The following is a 23,886-nucleotide window of genomic DNA, read 5'->3' on the forward strand; positions in this document are numbered from 1 at the left end:
TTAATAGATGAATTAATGAATTTATATCTGTCTTTAATGACACATGAAGATAAATATACATTCACCCAGATGTTTACCTCCCTCCTTTAATCTCCCATATCCAAACATTTTTTTCCCATGCTCTCCTGGCTTGGGCTCAAACTTTAATGACAAGGATCTATGAAAGCAAATAATCTTCAAAACAGACCATAAACAATGGAGAATTAAATATATAAAAAAGAAATGGGGGAAGGTAAGGGTTAGACTCATTTAAAATGAACTTGGGAAGAACTCTGGAATAACTACAAAGACTAAACGGATATCACAAGTTCATATTTTAGATCTTTTCCTGTACTTCTGGTATGGGACACAGCTAAAGCTATTAAGAAATAAAAGTTTACCAACTAAAGCTCACTGTTATGGTGGAGAGAGACAGTAGGCACCCTTGGTTTGGAACTGTTCAGGTATTCAGGACATAGGAGGTTATTTCAAAATGAGGGCCATAAATAATAAGGGAGCAGAAGAAATCTTGTTCAGATCATAATTTTCTGATACTCTTCTAGTTTCAATGAAGAATTTAATTATTACAATGAAGACCTTAAAAGTTAGTATCTTATCAAGTATCAGTTATTTAAACTATAAGTTGACCAGGCATAAAATAATGGGTTTTGTCTCAAAGATATTACGGGTTATATTAAATTTCTAAGAAATGGTACAGAATCATCATCCTGAGTTCACTTTATAATTTGTACTGCTGCCTTGTCCAAACTTCTGTAAACTGGAGAGCTATTCCTTACCTTCACTCTCTGAGCTGGAAAGCCTACGCTTGTGAACTCGTCTGATTTCTTTACCACGTCGTAAACTCTTCTGGGAACCATCACTTTCTGAATCTTCTTTGTAGTTAATTTGTCTTTTCTGGTTCCTCCTTGACCGCCTTCGACGAGTTTCTACAAAATCATCACTAAAACCATCACTAAAATCACTTTCTGTTAAAAAAAAAAAAAAAAAAAAAAGAGAGAAAGGAAAAAGAAATCAAGCACATTTTTTTAAAAAAAATTTATTTCTGGCTGTGCCATGCAGCACGTGGGATCTTAATTCCCTGCCCAGGGATTGAACCCGGGACTCCTGCATTGGAAGTGCAGAGTCTTAACCACTGGGCCAGCAGGGAAGTCCCATCAAGTACAAATTTTAATTCCACTAAATAGAAAAGTAGTTAGCTTAGGTTATAAAAATATAAAGCTATTAGGCAGAGTTCAGTCATAACTTTTAAATGAACAGTAACTTTCATGTCTCTCATTTTCTTCTTAATAATATGAGTACATCTGGGGGGGCTTTAATGCCAAACCTCACAAATGTATCCTATTAGCAGTCAATCCTCAAGATTAAAAAATGTTTTACAGGGAATTCCCTGGCGGTTCAGTGGTTAGGACTCCGCACTCTCACTGCCAAGGGCCTGGGATCAATCCCTGCTGGGGGAACTGAGATCCTGCGGTGCGGCCAAAAAAAAACCAAAAAAACAAACCCTTTTTACATAATCCTTATCTCATACAACCTAGAGCTACCCAGTGAGCTGCATGGCTGCCACAACTGCTCTTCTTGGTGGATAGTTACTATTTTGCCTCATGATAATCTGCTGTTTCTATATATATGTAGCTGTATGGCTACAGTCATAGCTTCACAATGTACTGCAGAGGTTATACTTTCTAACCACAAAAAACTGATGAGCCTGTTTCAAATAAGTACAGAACTGGAGTTATATTTTTGCCTTTTTTCCACGCGGAATTAAAATCTGCTAAATACAGCTCATGGGACTACTTTAACTTTCAAAGCACTGCTAAATAGCACTATTCTTGTCATGTCACCTCTGATCAATAAACCAAAGTCACACTATGGCTTTGTGTCAGAGCAGTTTTTCAGGAATACTAACAAATTCCACTGAATCATCATATCTAGCTTTGTTTTCTAATGGATTTCAAATATTTCAAAACAGCTAGCCAGTAGTTTAAAGGGGTCCCCATTGGCCAAATCTAGGGCAAAGTGTATCAAAATAGTGATGGTAACATATCATATCCATCGACTGAAATACGAATCCGTAAGTCCACACTGATACAAAGAAATAAATATATAGGGGAGAAGAGAAAGCTCTTCCTTACAGAACACCAAGTATTAAATATAAAAGGAAGGAAGGAGTTAGAAAACTCATGAATAAATGCTAAAGCTAGTGGGTGAAACATCTGATAAGGAACAGGATATTTACAGTCTCAAAATATCTTCCTATGAATTATTTATTAATTAAAAAGGGAAAATAATAGAGAGACCTGGAGGACATACATTAACTCTGTGATATTCTTGCCAAAAATGTATAACTAGAATCTAATCACAAGGATACAAAAACCCAAATGAGGTATGTTTTACAAAATAATTAGTGTGTATTTTTCAAAAATGCTACAGTCAACAAAGTTTGAGGAATATTACAGATTAAAGGAGACTAAAGAGACATGAATAAATGCAATATGTAATCCTGAACTACATACTTGACCAGGAAAAGATGTTTATATAAAGGACAATATTGGGACACCTGATAAAATTTGAATGTGTACTGTTGATTAGATAATAGTATTTTATCAATAAAATTCCTGATTCTGATATTGTTCTGTAGTTATGTAGAACTCCACAAGCCTGGCCCAAGTTGGGGATATAATACTCCTGTCTGTGGCACTTCCTCAGTAAGACGACAGCTACCTACCTGCTAATCCCATAAAGCACTCCTATCTGTTCTTTTACCTGCTGTGCCTCTCACTGTTTATTCAGTTAATAGAGATAAGCATAAGCTATAATAACATCAACCACTGATAATTTATAAAAACTAACAATCATAATCACTGATCATGATCTAAATGTTAGAGATAATTGGTGATCTTTCTCTAATAGCTAGACATCTGAGAAAAATGTTCTCAGATTATTAAGAATGATTCCCAAGAAACACTATGAAGGTAAAGTCTAGGCATGGAAACACTTGGCACCAAAAGGAATCATCACAATCCTAAATGAGTCTGGCATGAAGTTAACATATCCATCTGTATCTACCTTCTCAGATGTGCTTTATGTGAAAGATTTAATTAGTGGTGAATCGTAAGAATAGAACTCAAAGTTTCATCAGAAAGCTTATATTACAATTGAATGGAATTTTATTTTAAGAAATCTTAATTCCAAAAGTCATAAGAATTTACTGACTTGGTGAGATGTGGATACAAATTATTTTTACCAGAGTCTCTACTATTCTCCTCAGATTCCTCCTCTTCATCATCATCGGAGTACTTTTTCTTTGGAGTCTTTCTCCGCAAACGCCTGCTTTGCCTCATTGGCCGGGAGGGATGTCGCCTTAGTCTTCGGCTACAGAAATCAGTGTCGCTGTCATCATTAGATGGTGGGTCTTCTTCACTTTCATCTGGGTTCTCATCAGATACTACAAACTCATCTTGAGATCTGTCCAAGAGAAACCAAATGAATTATGATGGTATACTTAAAACCGTGAACCCGTTTTTGAGTTCTGAGTTCAAATTCTAACAAGTCCAGTGAATTATTAAGTAACGTTTAATGTAAAATATCCAGTTAACTGTATCAGTTTCCCTGTTTATAAAATGAAGAGATGTTTTGCCCCCTCTCCTTTTTTTTGAAGGAGTTATGAACATGAATGGATGCTGATTTTTGTACGTAAATTGCTTTGGCCTCTTGGGAAGTCCTGCACATACCTCAAATTCAACATGCCCAAAAGTGACCTCATTACTTCCTAACCTACTCCTCTCTTCTGTTCCCTACCCTGGTATTTGGTACTGTCACCCATCCAGTAATTCAAAGCAGAAACATGGTATTTATCCTAATTTCTTTCTCCCTTTTCATTTCTCACATCTAATCAATGACTAATTCCTCCCGAGTCTATCTCATAAAGATAATATCTCAAACCTGATACCTCTTCTCAGTTCAGGCTCTCATATCCCATCTAAACTACTACAGCAATTCCCCAAAGTCTCTTTAATCTCTACACTCATTTCCCCTCAGTAAATCCTCCGAACGAATGCCAGGATGAATCTTTCTAAAACATAAACCTCGTATTAGTCTGGTATTTAAAACCATTCAGTGGGTTTTCATCATCTTCAGGAAAGAGTCCAAATTCTTATGCATGACAAACAAAATACTCCATCATCTGGTTCCTTTTTATGTCTTGGCCACATTTCCAGCAGGGCACCTTTCGCTGCTTCCTCAATTCTTCTTATCCTGACACACCAGGAGTTTCCTAAATATTCTACGACGTTTTATGCCTGGCTGCCCTGGACAGGATTTCTCTGCTTAGAATACTTTCTTTCCTTCACTGCTTCTAATCTCAAATTCATCAATCTGCCCAATTCATTCTTCACATTTCAGATAAAGCTTTATTTCTACTCTGAGGCTTTCCTTGACCTCCCTGGATTGATCTGGCTCTTCTCTGTACCCTGACTTATGTTTTAGTAGCAATCATGCAGCATGACTTTTTTGTGGTTTATATGTTTGTTTCCTCCACTAAACAATGAGAGGAGAAACTCTGTGGTATTCTTTCTATACCTGTTCTGCAGGGAAGCCTTTCCTGATCTTCCATACTGAATTACTTGCCCCAACCCAAACCCCTATGGGTCACGAGAGAATAGTTTCTAAATATTCATACCTGTCCACTTCTCATATTTGACTGGGAACCTCTCATGGTCATGGTGGCAGAAGGTGGCACAGAGGTACACCACAAATGAATGCTAACTGCTGTTCATGAAATTTAAATACAATGTTGAATATTAAACCAACGAGCATAGGGACTTCCCTTCCCTGGTCCAGTGGTTAAGACTCGGCACACCCAATGCAGGGGGCACGGGTTCGATCCCTAGTTGGGGAACTAAGATCCCACATGCTGCATCGTGTGGGCCACCCCCAAAAAACAAACAACCCATAAAACTTCGTTTTAATCTAGAAAGAACCAAAATCAGCATCGCTGGATTTGTTTAAAGTATACTGAAAAACAGATTGTCTATGTGCATGAAGAACAAAAGCTCCATCAGAGCAGGGCCGAGCTTATCTGGTAGGCCTGTTCAAGCCTGGACGTAGAGAATGGGATCTACTGACAGACCACGCACCCATCACTGATCTTGAATTCATCCTCACTCTCTTCTTCATCCAGGTTGCTGTCACTGTCCAGATCATTTAGTCGCCGGCGTTTCTTCCGGCGAGCAGCAGCTGCCCTCTGGGGTCGTTTATTTTCTTTTCTTTCTTCATCCAAAATAGTAGAGATATCTTTTCCACGGTGGCCAGTGATAGTGGAGATATCTTTTCCTCGGCCAACTCCTGAGTCCAGGGGGCAGGGTGTAGGGCAGGTGAGGGGAAGAGAGGGAGGGAGAGAGACAAGTATATGTTTATTAAAAGCTTCCCTTTAATATCTACAGATTGTCCTTAGCAGATTTTCATTCGATTTCTTTATTTTCTTCCTACAGATACGCAATTTTCTCACAACTTTAGCTGACAGAGCTCTCTTTTGTTTATCCTACTAAATAGAAGTTTACTATGTAGAGAACTTGCTTCTTCAAAAATTTTGGTATGATTCATGTACCATAATATTCACCCTTTTAAAGTTTATAATTCACAGGTTTTTAGTATAGTCACAAAGTTGTGCAACCATCACCACTAATTCCAGAGCATTTTTATCACCCCAAAAAGAAACCTCATACCTATCAACAGTCACTCAAGAATCTCTTCTTGGGGCTTACCTGGTGGTGCAGTGGTTGAGAATCTGTCTGCTAATGCAGGGGACGCGGGTTCGAGCCCTGGTCTGGGAAGATCCCACATGCCACAGAGCAACTAGGTCCGTGAGCCACAACTACTGAGCCTGTGCGTCTGGAGCCTGTGCTCCGCAACAAGACAGGCCGCAATAGTGAGAGGCCTGCGCACCGCAATGAAGAGTGGCCCCCCTTGCCACAACTAGAGAAAGCCCTCGCACAGAAATGAAGACCCAACACAGCAAAAAGTAAAAAATAGATTTAAAAAAAAAAAAAAAGAATCTCTTCTTGAAAGCTGTCTTTTGGATGTGGCTTTAGAAAGAGGCCAATCCATTTTTAAATTTTTTTTTTAAACTGTGTTTGCAGGGCAGAGAAGTGAGAATTTAGCAGCAAAGATATACATAAGGCACACATGTCTGGAAAAGCTAGTGACTTCTTCAGTTTTACTACAAACAGCCTACTTATTATTAATCCTTTCTAGAGCTTTCATAATAACACTGGAGCACTGGTGATTTCCTACATAGCTCTTTAATTAAATTATCTTCAAATTCTTCTATTTTAATGTCACCCATTAAAGACTATGAAATTAATAAATTGATTTTTAATTTAAAGCAATCATTTAGATTCTGATTATCCATAATTTTTGTGACTTTGTAGCAGCAGTGATCTAAAAATGGAAAGACAACAGCAAACTTTTCTGTTTGGAAGCAGAAGAAAATTTTTTAATCTAGGGAAGAACATTTAACCTAGGGAGGAACATTTATGTTTCATATCAGATTACAAAATAATACTACTTTTAACATAATTAGAAGCTCTGAGTCTATACATTGACACCGTGTCCAGAGATTATTTTCAGTCTCAGACAGTTAACATCAGTAGTGATCGTGATACATACTGAGGAGAATAAGAAAATATGCTTGCTCACTGCTTCTTCAGGGCATTTTAGTTAACATATTGGCCGAGTTAGATGAAAAAGAGAGAATGATAAACACATACCTCCTCCATCAGCCTCTTTAATATCATCTTCTATAGCTTCATCAATTGCTTCGTCAAACTCATCAAATCTAAAATACATACAACAATCACATTACAGCCTGTCCTGGCATATGGGTTAGGAAAATTGCCTCTGAAGTGAAAAAGGGCTGAATGTGAAACTGCTCTCTGCTACTTTGGGGCTGTGGGACTTGGATTAGACCACCTCAGTCCTGTTAACCTCAATTTCTTTGGTAAAACAGAGTTTTGCAAATCAGTATCTAATTCTAAGTTGTTTTTCATTTTCAAAGATCACCTATACCAGGCAGCAACAAATATTTTTGTAATGGGCTTTGTAGACTGTACAATCTCTGTAATAACTACTCAACTCTGCCATTGTAGTGCAAAATCAGCCACAGACAATATAAGTGAACGATAAGTAGCTGTGTTCCAATATAACTTTATTTATAGACACTGTGATTTGAATTTCATGTAATTTTCAAATAATTTTATCCTTCTGGTTCTTTTTTCAACCATTTATAAATGTAAAAACCACTCCTAGGTCACGTGCTATACACAAACTGGCAGTGAGCTGGATTGGCCCACAGGCCAACCCGATTATACAAATCATATGACAAGGTAAACTGAACAAAATTCGTGTTCCAGAAATAATACTAAGTGTGAGAAGTATACTACTGTTGTTATTAAAGATTATATTATTATTATTATTACTGAAATTCATATACAGATGGTCAGAATTTTAAAACTAGGTAAACATACTTTATCTCACAAGGGCTATTTCCTCCAACTTAAAGCAAAAAACCAAGACTAGATGATTCCTAAGATTTATTCACATACAAAACTCCTTTCACTTTAGAACTGAGGTGACCAAAAGATAAAGTGACTTGAAGATCATGCTAAATATGGTAATTACTAGCCACACGTGGCTATTTATATTTAAAATAATTAAACTAAAAAATGCTGTTCCTCACTAGCCATATTTCAAGTGCTCAACAGTGACATATGGCTACTGATTGCCACACTGGACAGCAAAGTAACAGAACATTTCCATAACCACGGTAAATTGGACAGCATTGGATTAAAGTTACACAGTGATTAACAACAGAGTTAAGGCCAATAGCCAGGACTTCCCTGGTGGCGCAGTGATTAAGAATCCGCCTGCCAACGCAGGGGACACGGGTTTGATCCCTGGTCCACGAAGATCCCATGTGCTGCAAAGCAACTAAGCCCGTGTGCCACAACTACTGAGCCTGTGCTCTAGAGCCCGCGAGCCACAACTACTGAGCCCGTGCGCCACAACTACTGAAGCCCGCGAGCCTAGAGCCCGTGCTTCGCAACAAGAGAAGCCACCACAGTGAGAAGCCCGCACACTGAAACGAAGACCCAACGCAGCCAAAAAGAAAAAAAGAATAAAATCAAAAATCCTTAAAAAAAAAACAATGACTAATAGCCAAATATTTTGCCTTTTGAGTTGAGAAACTCATTACAGCTATAGATTTCCTCTCTAGGAAAATATATACCTACACAAGCATAACATTTTACATATAATTTCAGAGGATTCACAAGTTTCAGGTTAAGAACTCTTCTACATATTTTTACATGCAACAGTTTACTTCCAATTTTTTCATGATTATAAACAATGCTATGAAAAACATCCTTATAGATATAGCTTAGCTTTTCCTTAAGATAAATTCTGAGAAAGTAAAAATCGGTGTATCTATTCATCAGGCTAGAATAACAGATTCAGATACAGTCAGATATAAAGTTAATGGAAAACAGGATTTCTCCGAAGGACAAGATGCAGCTGTAAAGTGCCATAACAATCTATTTCTTTGAGCCACTACTACTTTCTTACTGAGACACTCTGTTTTCTAAATTCAGAGACCATCAGAACCCTTGGAAAAAGGAAATTATAGCAGTAAGAATGAAACACCCACCCCTGCCTAGAGGATCTAAGTCACTTTTAACACAAATAAGCAGCCTTGATTTACATTCCAGATTCAGAGTTTGGATAAGGGGTTGGACACAACACTCCACACTCTATCTTCATTGTTTTCAAGTAAATAGGACCCTGTGTCTACCATGCCGTACACATACGATACTGACCCTTTCACAGTCCTGCTTTGCTTTGAGCCTCACTCGTCATTTAAATTTCATCTAAACTCTACCATTCCTCAGTATCTTTTCATAACTCTATCTTTTCTTTTGTTTGGTGAGATGCCCCTTGGTTCCAATATGAGATTTTGTTGGATTATAGGTTTGTTCCTGGTATTCTTGCTACAAATAAAATTGTTGGCTTAAAGGCATACAAATTGTTCTTCAAGGGTTGTAGCAATTTAAAATACAACCATGAAGTGAATTTTACCATTAAGATTTTTTTGCTAATACGGAAAAACAAAATTATTTTGTTCCTTAATTTTAATTTGAATACACAGTAAAGCCAATATTATTTTCATGTTTACTGGTCATTTTTACTTTTTCATTCGCAAGTACTGGTTTGTGTCCTTTCCCCATTTTATTAGCCAGTATATTCATCTTTCTTTACAGATCTGTAAGAGCTTTTTATGTATTAAAGATTTTAACATCTTTGTCATATGTTGCAGTTATTTCTATCCAAAGTGTATTCCTCGCCCCCCCCCCCTTTTTTTGGGCCATGCCGTGGCATGCGGGATCTTAGTTCCCCAACCAGGGATCAAACCAATGCTCCCTGCAGTGGAAGTGCTGAGTCTAAACCACTGGACCACCAGGGAAGTCCCCAAAGTGTATTTCCCCTTTAACCTTTGCTTATTTTTTCAAGTTTTGAGACAGGAAAACTGACATTTTGTCCTGCTATCATTACAAATATGTGCCCATCCCATCCCCAGTCAGCATCCCTCTCAAATAAACAAACAAACACAAATCATGCTGTCTAGTTCTAGTCTTCAAAATACATGGAAACTTAATTTTTATTAAGGAACTGATTTCATAACAAAAATGGCTTTTTATCCTTGACTTCAGAAATGTTAATGTCTGAAGTATGCAACAGTCTTTGCAGACACCATGTGGAAAAACTATTTCCACTATGAAAAAAACTATATACTCACTGTTATTTTAAAAACTCATAAGCCATTCCTTTTGAATTTTAACTCCTTTACAAAATTTCTTTGCAAGCAAACATTTTCTTTTGTAAGTGCTTTTTGTCTTTCTTAATTTTATATAATCAAATTTCCTTTTCACTATTTTTTCTGTGTTTGGTGTTATACTTAAAAAGTTGCTCCTTACATTAGAATATGTATCTTCCTTACCTCCTTTTGGGAACTAGGCAGGGTATAAATAAATGAATCACACAATACATATTATGATAAAAAACATAGTTTATATTACTGTTATATAATTTTAAGCTGAAGGGATCATCTGGGTTAGTTCACCATCATAGGTATGTCAACCAAGATCCAGGGAAATGGACCAAGCACTCAAAGATACATGGCTAATTAGTGGCGTGGTGAGGGCTATAATCTGAAGTCTTCTGGCCCCCAATCCAATGCTCCTTCCAGTCAACTTTGACATCATCCTCTGTTAGGAGCTATAAGAATCCGATAAACAATTATTAAATGATAGTAGTGATGAAATTTTTTTTGGGGGGGGAGGGTTTCTTTTCTGTGTTGATATATTAAGTGCTTTAGATTTTATCCTCACAACAGTCCCATTGCAGCCCATGTACAAAGTAAATTCTAGGTGTATTTATTAGAGCTTGAATATGACGAATAAAACTTAAAAAAAATATATTAGGGGCTTCCCTGGTGGCGTAGTGGTTGAGAGTCCACCTGCCGATGCAGGGGACACGGGTTCGTGCCCTGGTCCGGGAAGATCCCACATGCCGCGGAGCGGCTGGGCCCGTAAGCCATGGCTGCTGAGCCTGAGCGTTGGGAGCCTGTGCTCCGCAATGGGAGAGGCCACAGCAGTGAGAGGCCCGCGTACCGCAAAAAAAAAAAGAAAAAGAAAAAGAAAAAATTACTAAGAAGCAGAAGGAAAAAAGAAAAACTGAGAAGAGACATACAAATGCCCAACAAGCACATGAAAAGATGCTCAACATCACCAACCATCAAGGAAATGCAAATCAAAATCATGAGACATCACCTCAGGTCTGCTAGGATGGCCGCCATGAAAAAAACAAAAGCAGACAAGTGTTGGCAAAGACGTGGAGAACCCAGAAACCCTGTACACTGCTGGTGGGAATGGAAAATGGTGCAGCTGCCATGGAAAACAGCATGGCGGTTCCTCAAAAAAAACAAAAACAGAACTACCATATGATCCAGCAATCCCACTTCTGGGTATATACCCAAGATGAAATGCTAATAAAACAAATTTCTTCTCCCACTGAAAACCACAATTACATCAGGATTGAAAGACAATACAGTTCCCCTATGATGCTTGTTCCGATAATGTAAATTTGTTCCAACATAACTGATATATTAGGAAATAATTCAAGCATAACATGTATTTCATACTTGCTTATATATAATTTTCCTTGTGAGAAACACTAGGTAAATGTAGAAAACTGCACCAGCTGTGTAGGAATACACAAAACAAACACGTGCACACATCTTACAAATATTTACCAGCTACCCAAGCTCATCATGTGTGTTATAAGCTAGAGCCATCTGCATCTGGTATTACAAGTTTCTGGCTGATTTCAAGTAACTCTCCTTCTACCACTACACAATAATTTACAAACTGCAACTCTCCTCACAATCACTTCCACAGACAAGCTTCAGGTCTTTTTTCAACATAAAATGTCATATTTATTGTAGTACTTGTTATTTCTTAACCACTTCAGATGTGTCAAATGGTACTCCCATTGTTATCTTTTTTTTTAATGTGTCACTAATGAAGTTTTTGAGTGTGTGACCCTAACTCCATATTTCCCATAATCTCTATAGTTTTTGTGCAATTTTGCACACAATGGCAATTTTTAGGAATGCATTTGTTGTGTTTTAGTAGAATTGACTTTAACACTTACACTTTCCATTAGTAGGTTTTGACTTCACTAGTTTTAATGATTTTATTAAAAAACGGTACTTTTAAAAAGTTTTTTTTTTTAAGGAATAAGATGGACACCATTCCCCTAAATATTAAGGATTTTACTCTTACTGATCCTACTGCATTTTATTTTATTTATAACAGTTTATGGAAAAACCCAAACAAACTTTTCAGCCAACCCAAAATAAAGTTTTAACAATAACAACAGAAACTACACAAGGGGAACTCTTTCATGATCACTGACAAAAGTTTATAAACAGGAAACAAGCTTAAAGTTCTATAAAATCGACTCTGTTTTCCATCTCCAGTTATTCAAGTTAAAAGACTGTTTTGGTGTTGTCTAACAATGGTCTAAAATAATTAAAATATCATTTATTTATTATTTGAGTGAGACAGGGTGGTTTCGTGGAAAGAACACTAGACGAACAAACAATTAGAAGATAAGGTCTTAGTCTAGGTTTAGCTACTAACAGAATGACTATGGAAAAATCTCTCTCTGATATTTCTGGTGGCAGATGGTAAACCAAACTATATTTATTGAGTCTCTCAATAGGTACTGATGGAGCACCATGCTAGCTGTAAAGAACAGAGGGATGCATAACACGGACATGGTACTCACCTTCATGTTAACAGTATAGTGCGGGAGAGCAATATTAATCAAAAAATTAAAATCACGATTGTTACAAATATAGAAGTACTTTCAAGAAAAAAAACTGGTTGCTATGAGGGCATATAATAGAGGGGTTTGATTAAGAGAGGATTGTTAACAAGGTAAAAAACAGGAGGGAAATTCAAGTAAACAGTCTACACAAAGGGACCGAAAGAAGACAGTGTGGCTAACCTGAGAGAGTAAGGGAAAATGTGGATGAGATGGAGCTGAAAGGCTAAGTGCAGGGCAGGCTATGCAGTGCCTGTGGGCCTTGTTAAAGGCATCGGTTCTTATCCCCAGAGCTACAGAAATTGGACAAAGTATGTTAAACAGAAGAGGATAACACGAGCAAATTACATTTGGAAAAGATGATGTTGGCTGCTCTAAAATTCTATGATTCTAAAGACGGTAAGTAAGAAATATATACACAATTTCTAATCATCACTGTCACTGTAATGGGAGAAGCATATACTTTGGGGTCAGGTTGTTTCAAAAACATTTTCCACTCCTTCATTCTCACAGATTTCATACCTATAACTTATACATTTCCGTGTTCTTGTTGACCTCCTTTCAAGCAAGTTTGCTTTGGATTTTTTGGAATCTTTTTTCTTTTCTTCATGATCTTCAGAAAAATCTGGCTCCTGGTTTAAAAATATGATAATAAGTATATAGGTTATTAATCACAACAGAACGAAGTTCCTTGGAATTAATAGCTTTCTAATGTCCATCTAGGCAGCACATGTGAAAGGTTTAAAAAAAGTGAAATGATTCCCATAAAACTGAATAAACATGGCAACACTAAGTACAGAGATTAAAAAGAATATTGGTGATCAAAGGATGAAAACACTTCTGTATTAAACTTATGCTTTTGTGAGTTTATAATTACCTCTTTTAAAACAATCATGATGAAGTCTATCCACCGATAATGAAACTAAACACACATAAATCAAAAGATATGCTGAATAAATGAAATAATGGGTTTAGAAGAAGAAAGGGGCAAGGTGCTCCAGAAAAATAACTAACCAAGACAGGTTATTTCAGTGTGTGATTTAATTAAGCCTGAATGAAACTGCATATGAAACTAAGAAAATTTCTTCATTTCAAATGAATATCATGTTACATATACTTTCACTCATGAGATAGCTTTCTCAATTATAAATTAGATTAATAACTGCAAAACAATGGTATCCCTTCAAAGAAACTGAACTGTAAGAACACAAACTGAAGTTTCTGATAACCCCCAAAGGAGGGAATTAAAAACCAAATCTCCCTGAACTATTTTTTAGTCCCTTCACATAAATAGCACATAAAGAAGCTAAAAATGAATTACCCAATTTAGGGTACAAAAAAAAAAAAATAGAACATAAACTCCGTGGGGTGAGCTTTAAACTTGGTTTGGATGTGATATTACATTTTGGGGCTATCTGCATACACATAATTTTAATCATGAGGGAAATGGGTGATTTCTTTCTTTTTTTTTTTTTGTGGTATGCGGGCCTCTCACTGTTGTGGCCTCTCCCGTTGCGGAGCACAGGCTCCGGACGCGCAGGCTCAGCGGCCATGGCTCACGGGCCCAGCCGCCCCGCGGCATGTGGGATCTTCCCGGACCGGGGCACGAACCCGTGTCCCCTGCATCGGCAGGCGGACTCTCAACCACTGCGCCACCAGGGAAGCCCTGGGTGATTTCTTTAAGGTGCTAAATTTTCATTTTTAATAAAATAGGTATACTATATATTTAAAACCACTCATATTACATAAAGTGAGTTAAATTTTAGAACAATTTTGGCAGTCTCCTCTTTAAAAATGCTATAAACCAGAAACTTACTTGTGGAGGAATGATGTTTTCAATACTGATACCAACATACACCAAGCGTTCTTTCCTTTAAGTAAAAAACAAAAAAGCACACAAAGTGAGATTTGCTAAAAATAAAATTGTTATGAAAACATTACTAACACAGATAATACTAAAATTATGATTCATGGTAACAGCAGAAGCTAGGTCACAGACATGTTAGTTATTATCCATGAAACTTATAATATTGGTATCTGTGGCAGGCACAACACTTCCTAAAGGTATGAAAACTTAGCTTTAGAAGTGACTTATGCCAGGTAAAATAAAACCTGTAAGTGAAACAGACAAGGAAATCTGATGAAAAGAGTCATGCTTATGACTCACTGATGAAGTGATTAGATGGAACACCAACTCTGGACAAACTGGATCTTTGTTATGCTGGAAGTTCTCAGTAATACCGTATGTGAATGATTCTAAGACCATCCACTTCTTGTTTGCAGAGAAGAAAACGAGCAATACAGCCATATGTCTCTGCACTCTAGGATGCTTACAACAAAGATATCTTCAGAGCCAGTTAAGACTTCTCCAGAAAATGTGGATTTATGGACACTAATGACATAGAGTTTCATTTCAAAGAAATCTTTGTTGATTTTAATTCAACAAATTTTACACAACGAATTGCTATACAGAACAGAAGCTTTCTCTGGTTCTCCCAAAGTTAATTCAAATACACCAAGAACAGCTGAGCTTTTACATACATGCCAGTGTATGTTCAACTAAACAGAAATAGTAACCACTCTTCCTCCCTTTATTTGTGATGTCCCATATAGGACATTAATGATCCAGTTGTGTGGGTCCTTTAGAACACAGCCTTTACTGCCCCATAAACCCTGGGCTAACAAGAATTTTATAGTCTTTTTAAGAGATGGGTTATGAAGCTATTAAATAAAACTGGCATGTAAGAAAATAAAGTTATTTTAATCAAAACATTTAAAAAAATTAGTACAGTTAATGAACTAAAAACTAGGAAAGGAAGAACAGTACTAGCTGAAATTAATAGGAAAGGCTACGTGGATAATTCAAAACTTCAGCTCTCTGTTATTAAATATGTTTGACATGTCCCTCTTTACATTAACCAAGTTTATTGTGGTATCAGTTTCCTCAAAAGCTCTATTTTCACTTGACCATTATTTCTCTTCTCAACTCAATGGAAAAAACACTTAGTCATGTTCCATGTTAGGTCTTGACTTGTGTCAGGCTTGGAAATCGAAAGGTAAATGAGACATAGTTCTTGCCCTCACAATTATTTAACAGCTAACTGTAGTCCATTACGAACAGGTATAATGGAAATGAGAAAAAGGAATGGATTTTCTCTGAAGAGCTGAGAAACTCGGGAAGGCTTTAAATAGGTGGTAATATCTGAGTAAGATCTTGACGGTCGGTATGATTTCTCATCAAGGCATTCTCTTGCTCAGTAATCTTATGGAAAGTCACATCTTCCATTCTATCTCACCACCTAGCTCAATGATCATATTGGGCCCAGACCTTATTATTACCAATAACCACACCCTTTCTAAAATTTCAATTTCAAGGAACCTGTTCTCTGACTTCTACTGACTCACTTTCCAGCTCACTCCCTCTGTTACACTGATTTCAACCATTCCCTGACTCCAGTGGGAGCTCTATCCATTGACCCTACCCTTTTTTCACTGTCCGGCACTCCCTTTGTGTCCTTACTTTCCCCCTTACCTGGCTTAGACTCCATGGTCCATCATTACAAATACTCCTTTGCATACACTCTCAAATTCCTTGTCTCTTTCTCTCCTTCCCTCTGTTATATTACCTGGAAAATTCCAACCCTGATTAAATCCAACTCTCTGCTAGCAAAGCACTAGTAATAGTACTTTGGAAGTACATAGCTATTTGAATTCCCAATAATTTCTGGCACCAAGTCCAGGAAGGGACATTTACATATCAGCTGAATGGACTGAAACATGAGATTTCACAGAGCATCACAGCTCCAGCTCTATAGACAGTTGCTGGCTAGTACTAATTACTCACTGACACATCCTTCTTTTCCACCATACCGTAGAGCCACATATCATACACCTCATATTGATTACATTGCCCAGCATAAAGCAGGTGCTCAATAAATGTTCACTAAATGTTGACTAAAAGAACAAACAAGGGGAAAGATGCTCTAGCACTATGACATAGACAGTAAGCAAGGCTCTAAGTTGTTAGGATGAATGCTAGAGAAATTATTTCACAGATTTGAAACAGCATGAATAAAAATGCTCACTTTTAAAAAGAGATGAAGTCACCTGTATTTACAGTTAATATATTATTTACTTTAGAAACATACATATTTTGCTATTTAGAGCTCCTAATATATACATATATTAGGAGTTATAAATAATGAAAGCTTTGTTAACCAGATTTTTGGGGGAATTCACAAACAACAGTAACAGTTAACTTGCCTTGTTAGAATGGTCTCGTATAGGATTTAGTGTGATGTAAAGGCACAATAACAGATGTCCTCTTAAAGGATGACATTTAAGTAAAGAGGATTACCAAGGATAGAAGAGAAAGTAGATGAACTAGTAAATGGGAGACCAATAATATAAACAAATGTGGCACATTTTAACATAAATTTCTAAAACTGAAAGTATTTAACTGCAGCAGCATATTCTAAAGTGTGTGAGGCAAGAGTAAAATATACGTTCACCAATCTTTCCACATAGAAAATGTACAAGCATCACAGGCCTCCGAAGAATAAACGGATATAATGTGAGTATGAGACAAACTCTTAGTGGTTTACATTCTTGGCTTTTAGAGAGAATCTACTTTCTTCCAGGTCCTTAAAGGGTGAGAGCCTATTAGCTATCTACACTGCTAAGTCAGATCAGCTTCAGAACATGAACTCATTTCTCAGAAGGGCAGGCAGATTGCAGGAAGACCGAGTCTAATTTTTAATTATGATTTAATTTGAAGCATCCTTAGTTAGATCTTTTCCAGTGTCAAAAATTATGACAGGAGCAGTTCGTACATCAAAATAGTCCTAATAACTGTATACAGGACTGTTAGTTCCTAAATATAAAGGTATTTAGACAACCAATTAAAAAAAAAAGTACTACTTTTATCTCCTAGTGAACTTCAGAGATAAACTTTGCCTTTAAACTAAGCAGCATACATCATGAGCCAGAGAGAGCTCAAGGTGAGCAGTAAAGAGGAAAAAGGGTCTAGAAGTTGAACTCATTTTTAAGGTTCAACTTGGCACAAAGTGTGTGGACTATGGAATGAGCAGACTGTCTCAACGCAAACTAAAGTTTTGAGGGGAATACTATGTGACAGGAGGTAAGAGTTAAAGTAGCAGCAAATGAAGGAGCAATCAGGAGACACTGCTTAGATTTTTCTCAGATGGGCATCAAGTCCTACTGATTAATCCTCTGAAAATTCTCTTCAACCTCTCTACTGTATTATCATGATGACTGCTCTAGTTCAGGCCTCACTGGCTCTCACAGACTTTATTCCAACAGCCTCAACTCTAATTCCTTCTTCTTACTGTTACCAGGGCATTTTTTCTGAAATAAAAGTCTGATTATGCATATCCCTCCTTTGATGGCTCCCCCATGCCTCTAGAGAATAATTCAAATTTCCTAGCCAGTTATGCAAAGCTGTTCACAATTTGGCCTCAGTTTCCTTTATAGCTTCATCCCCCACCACTCATTTACACTCTCTCTGCTTGTACTGTGCTCTTTGCCAGAAATATCCTTTCTCTGCATGTCCACCTATATAACCCCTAGTTATCTTCCAAGGACTTCCCTGATAACCCCAACTCCTAGGAGAACTAAAGTGCTCCTCCACAATGTTCTAGTATTGCTCTAAATATACCTCGATTTGTCTACTTTATTGAATCACTGGTTCATACATCTGCATCCTCTGGTAGAAGGTGAGCTCCAGGTAAGCAAGAGCTTTGTCTTACTCATCTTTTCTCTTCAGTTTGGAACACAGTAGGAATGAATGAATGTTTAGCAGTAGACTAATCAACAAAGGTACATATAAATATAAATAAATACAAACTTACTGTCTTGATTTTGAGCCCCCTTTAAAGATTAAGCTCAACTCCAATCTTACCTCCTCCAAGAAGCCTTCTTCAACTGCTTTAGACCACACTGCAGTGGCATATTGAAAAGGGAGGCATTGCTTACAGTCAATAGGACACAGTTCAGCATTTAAATGCTCTTTATTTCACCAGTGTTAATTCTGCCCACCCAAAGAGATGACATGGGCAACTAAACTGTAGACCAGTTCTTACAGTTTTCTTGTACTCCCTACATACTTAGCTACATATACTCCACAATACTTGGGTCAATACTTATTCAGAGTAGGTTCTGATATACATTTTAGATCAGGGATTGGCAAACTTTTCCTGTAAAAGGACAGATAATAAATTAGGTTTGGGTAATAAGGTCCCTGTTGCAACTACTCAACTCCACTGCTGTAGTGCAAAAGTAGTCACAGGCAACATATAAACATGAGCATGGCTATGTTCCAATAAAACTTTATTTATGGACAATGAAATCAGAATATACAATTTTCATGTGCCATGACATATGATTTTTGGTTTTTTTCTAATCATTTAAAAAAGAAAAAACCATTCTTAGCCAGGCCATATTTGGCCCACAGGTCAGAGTGTGCCAAACCCTGCTTTAGACAGACACATTAGTCTATACAGGAAGACAATTCTGAGGTCAAATTCCCAAGTAAAACATTAACACACTATCACAATACCTGCGTTCAGCACGCTCCTTCTTCTTTAAGGCAACATCCAAATCCTGCAATTGTTCCTCTAATTTTTCACACAGTAGTTTCTGAAAAAATAAAACAGATGAGTGTCATTTTACACACCTTTCCACAATCATTTATCTCTTGCCTATTAGCTACAGATACCATGCTATTGAGAGCTGATAAGGGGCCACGTAGTGAACACTGAAATGTTCCTTATATTTAATTAAATAAAGACATGCTGCTTCAGTTCATCCACTGAACTGAAGATGAGCAGGGTATCTTTAAAGTAACACACATGTTAAAGAAACTTATAGCTTTGCCGAGAAACATGTTCAATGCCTATCTTGCTGGCAGTAATCAATGTTTAAAATAGCATTTGGTTCACTGTATATACATGACAGTGATTAAAATTTTTTTTTAAATCCTAAGACATTTTTAAGGAAGAAGGTTTATGTACAATAAAATACAATGGTGCCAATCACTATTTTTTAAAAAAGAGAATGGAAAAGAATTTACAAAACCATGCCACATGGTTACTGGGTCAAAACAGAGCTGAAGAATGTAATTGCAAAAGTGATGCTAAGCCAAAAACATTCCACTTCATTAAGAAATGCAACAAAGGCCATCTTTTTTGGTTTTGGCTGCACTGTGCGGCTTGCGGCATCTTAGTTCCCCAACCAGGGATCGAACCCATGCTCCCTGCAGGGGAAGTGTGGAGTCCTAACCACTGGACTGCCAGGGAAGTCCCAACGCCATCATTTTTAAAGTAAAATGAGACTGGGCTTGTGAGAGAAAGGACCTCTTGGATGCAAAAAAATATCCTGCTCTTCAGTTTTAAAAGAAATCCACCTGAATCGAGATACGAGAGAAACAGAATCCATGTTTCTATTCATAGTAACATTATAATGGTGCATAATTCATAATACCATCTATAAAACTGACAAAAAAGAAGGTAGGCAGAAATGAAAAAGAGAATGAAACAAAGGGATAAACAAAAGGAAGAAACTTATTTCTTCCCTTGTATATTATCTTAATTTGGGGAGTTTTTGTGCCTTTAATGAATGTGAGAAAAAATAAACCAGAGATTATAATTCTACAAAACCCAGAGGTCTTCTAAGAATTGCTTTGGAAAAAAAATAAAGGGAAGACCTAAAAGATACTAATAAAAGGTAGTTGTTTTTTTGGGGTTTTTTTGCGGTACGCGGGCCTCTCACTGTTGTGGCCTCTCCCGTTGCGGAGCACAGGCTCTGGATGCACATGCTCAGCGGCCATGGCTCACGGGCCTAGTCGCTCCGCGGCATGTGGGATCTTCCTGGACTGGGGCACGAACCCGTGTCCCCTGCATCGGCAGGCGGACTCTCAACCACTATGCCACCAGGGAACCCCTAAAAGGTAGTTTTTATCAATAGTCTCTAATTTCACAGAAATTTAAACAAGAGATGAACAATATCTACAAACTGAAGATTAAAATGTTTAGTGGCTGTCAAGAAATATTATTAATTTAAACATAAAATCAAAGACTGGAAAAACAAAACTGTGCTGGGTCATCATACATGTTGGCAAGGGGGGCAGAACCATTCTCCATCTGGGATGATCATGAGAGGAGGGCGAAGGCAGGCAGTGTGATATCCACTATCACAAGAGTCACACAGGAGAATCTGAAATAAACCACAGATTGTCAACCTAACTCTATGACTAATATTCAATGACTCAAGTTAAAAATAAAGACATTCTATATTTCTTAGCATAAAACTAAGTAATATACTATACTATACTCTTTATCTGCATATAGCATAATAATAAAAAAGCTCTGCTAATTAGGATCCTAACATGTCTTTTTTTGGGGGGGGGGCCTCACTGCACAGCTTGTGGGATGTTAGTTCCCTGACCAGGGATTGAACCCGAGCCCTTGGCAGTGAGAGTGCGGAGTCCTAACCACTGGACCGCCAGGAAACTCCCCTCTAAGATATGATTTTTTTTTTAATTTAGAACCAAGAAAAATAATATGTTAAGCTAATAAATTAAGTGAAAAATAACAAGTCTTTTCTGAACTAGAGTTACAATCCTTTTTTGGTACGCCATGAGGAATATAACACATTCTTTATAACAAAGTTTTATAGCTGAAGTACCATAAACTTCCCTACCACACACAGGATTTTTAAAATACAAATAATTTCCACTGTAAATAGCATTTCAATTACGTATCTGTAAGAAACATTCATGGCTCCTTTTATCATGTAAATTCAAACATGAGAGGAATGGAACTACACTAAGGACAATTATGTTCAAATAAAAAAGTTACGAATAATTAATCTTAAGCTGATTATTTTTTGCTATTCGAGTTTCAGATGACCAGTTCTCTAAAACTTAAAATGGTACACACTCATGAACTTAAAAAAATCATTTATTTTAAAATAATTTTAGATTTATGGAAGAGTTGCCAAGATAGGACACTAACGTTAATATCTTACATAACCATGGTACATTTACCAAAACTTAAGAAATTAACATCAGTATAAAACTATTAACTAAACAACAGACATTATTCGGACTTCACCAGTTTTTCCACTATTGTCCTTTTTTTGATTGTAGGATCCAACCCAGGATATTACACTGCATTTCATCATCTCTTCTTAATTTCCTCTGATCTGTAACAGTTTCTTGGTCTTTCTTTGCTTTCCATGACTTTGACAGTTTTGCAGAGTACTACTCAGATATTATGCAGACTGCCCTCAGTTTGGGTTTGTCTGATGTCTTCTCATGATTAGACTGAAGTTATGGGTTTTTGAGAATACCATAGAGGTGAAATGCCCTGCTCACTACATCATATCTGGGGGTACATGATAGTGTAACAATTTGATAAATTACTGTTCAAATTGTACAATATGACTTATTACTGGTGATATTAACTTTGATCACTTGGTTATAGTAGTGTCTGTTGTTTTTTATCACTGTAAAGTTACTTTTCACTTTCTATACTCTATTCTCGTTAAAAGTGATAACTCCAGCCCATACTCACGGGGAAGGGAATTAAGCTCCACTTTCTGAAGAGAGGAGTATCAAAGAATTTGTAGAGATAAGTTAAAATCACCACAGTAATTAATAAATATTTTGGGGGAAGATATGTTGAAGTTATGCTATACCCTGGTTTTCCTTACAGCTTCACCCACTAGTTTTAGGACTCATCAGTGGATCTTGCTGCAATAATTATTACTGGGAATTCCCTGGTGGTCCTGTGGTTAGGACTCTGCGCTTCCACTGCTTGGGACCTGGGTTCGATCCCTGGTCTGGGAACTAAGCAAAACAAAACAAAACAATTATTACTGTGGTGTTCTAATGGTGATTTTCTGTTTTCCTCATGCCCTCAACATTTGCTATTTGGAATTCTTCTGTAAAAAAAAAAAAAAAATGTCCCTCCCCCATTACCCCATTTTTTTGTTTATTCAATTATTTATTTTTATCAGAATGAACTAATGAATATTATTTTATTCTTTGGGTTATAATCTAAAACAAATATTTAATTTATTGTTCAAATTGTTCTAGCCATTGATATACTAGGAGTTTTCAGGTTGGCCCCTGTGTCCTTAGGACTCATTTGCATGCTTTTATTTTTTTTTAAAGCACTTCCTTACTTTCTGGTAATACAGGATACTCTAGGCACATCTTATATTTTCCTTGCCCAAGCCTTAGAATCAGCCATTTTCCCCAGAAACACTGGTTCCTTTATTGGAGAATGGTATTTAGAAATCGAGATCTGGGTGCTGAGTGCTCACTGCTCCTGGGTATCCCTGATTCTAAGTTCTCACAGAGGACAGAGATAGGAAATACATGTATGTATAGTACCCCATGTATATACATATATCTATATTAAAATAAGTATGAGTTCATACTAATAACTCACCATCTAATCCAGCACCACAGGGTTCATTCTAGCCTTCAGCCTTATTTGTAACTCCTTTACCAGTGAGAAAGCTGGCTCCCATTATCTACACTTTATTTATTTGTATATAGTTTTATTTGTATATAGTTATATATAGTTTCTGAATTGCTAACATGTACCATGGGGAGGGTTTAGAGTGGGGGATGGAATGTGCACACATTTTAAAAGTGGAAAACTCCCTTCTCCGTTTGCTACCAATAGCCAGAATTCAATGTAAGTTATATTAACATTATACTTCAGTTATGTGATTGATTGCTTACATAGGCATATGTGGACTAACCTGGGCACCTGATTCTATTTATCACATCATTTCTATGTTAAAACATAATCTAAATTTCAAATAAGAAAGTTAAAAATAAACTTTTAGAATTCAGTTTATTTCTAAAATGATGATTGTCTCTATTCTTCAAGAAAGGTAAGAACCCATTAAAATAAATACTACGTGAGATTTCCACGCTTCAGGCAATGATCCACTTATTTTCACTAGAACATCTGAAAAACCCGATAGAGTTCTATACTCATCTATGAATTTATTGCTTTTCTGCTGTAAGCTCAAAGAGAACAAGGACCACATCTAATTCACCATCATTTCCCTACCACTTAACACAAAACAGCTGCCTAATATTTTTATTTGAGGATTATCCTTAAATATCTAGCATAAGAAATCCACCATATTTGGGATCTTCAGTTTCCAATGTCTTTCTCTTTGGCACAATAACCAGCAATGGGATTTTCAGAGCAGTTATTAAGATAACCAAATAAAAATCCTATGTGTGTTCCAAGAAGGGTACAACTTTCTCCATCTCCTGGGTGTCATTTCTGCTCACCTCATTTTACTTTTCATTTCTTCACACCCCTTTGTCACTGACGTCTATTGCTGCCCCAGTCAAAATGCATTCTCTCAGTATAAAAAAATATTAGGAAATGGTAG

The 23,886-nt window shown here is 36.9% G+C and overlaps 1 protein-coding gene across 3 annotated transcripts in view; it reads right to left on the reverse strand.

Annotated features, from left to right (window-relative positions):
- Positions 1-23,886, reverse strand: part of RSF1 (remodeling and spacing factor 1) — a 165,655-nt gene that overhangs the window by 3,900 nt on the left and 137,869 nt on the right. For all 3 annotated transcript variants that reach the window (XM_067750468.1, XM_067750465.1, XM_067750466.1), the window contains 8 exons: positions 20,569-20,673; positions 19,019-19,098; positions 14,258-14,312; positions 12,964-13,073; positions 6,768-6,835; positions 5,136-5,343; positions 3,245-3,465; positions 777-965 (listed from right to left, as the gene is read on the reverse strand). In XM_067750468.1, coding sequence (XP_067606569.1) covers positions 777-965; positions 3,245-3,465; positions 5,136-5,343; positions 6,768-6,835; positions 12,964-13,073; positions 14,258-14,312; positions 19,019-19,098; positions 20,569-20,673 — 1,036 coding nt within the window. The remainder of the gene's footprint in view (positions 1-776; positions 966-3,244; positions 3,466-5,135; positions 5,344-6,767; positions 6,836-12,963; positions 13,074-14,257; positions 14,313-19,018; positions 19,099-20,568; positions 20,674-23,886) is intronic.

This window comes from Pseudorca crassidens, chromosome 9 (assembly GCF_039906515.1).
Source record: "Pseudorca crassidens isolate mPseCra1 chromosome 9, mPseCra1.hap1, whole genome shotgun sequence".
Classification (NCBI taxonomy): Eukaryota; Metazoa; Chordata; class Mammalia; order Artiodactyla; family Delphinidae; genus Pseudorca; species Pseudorca crassidens.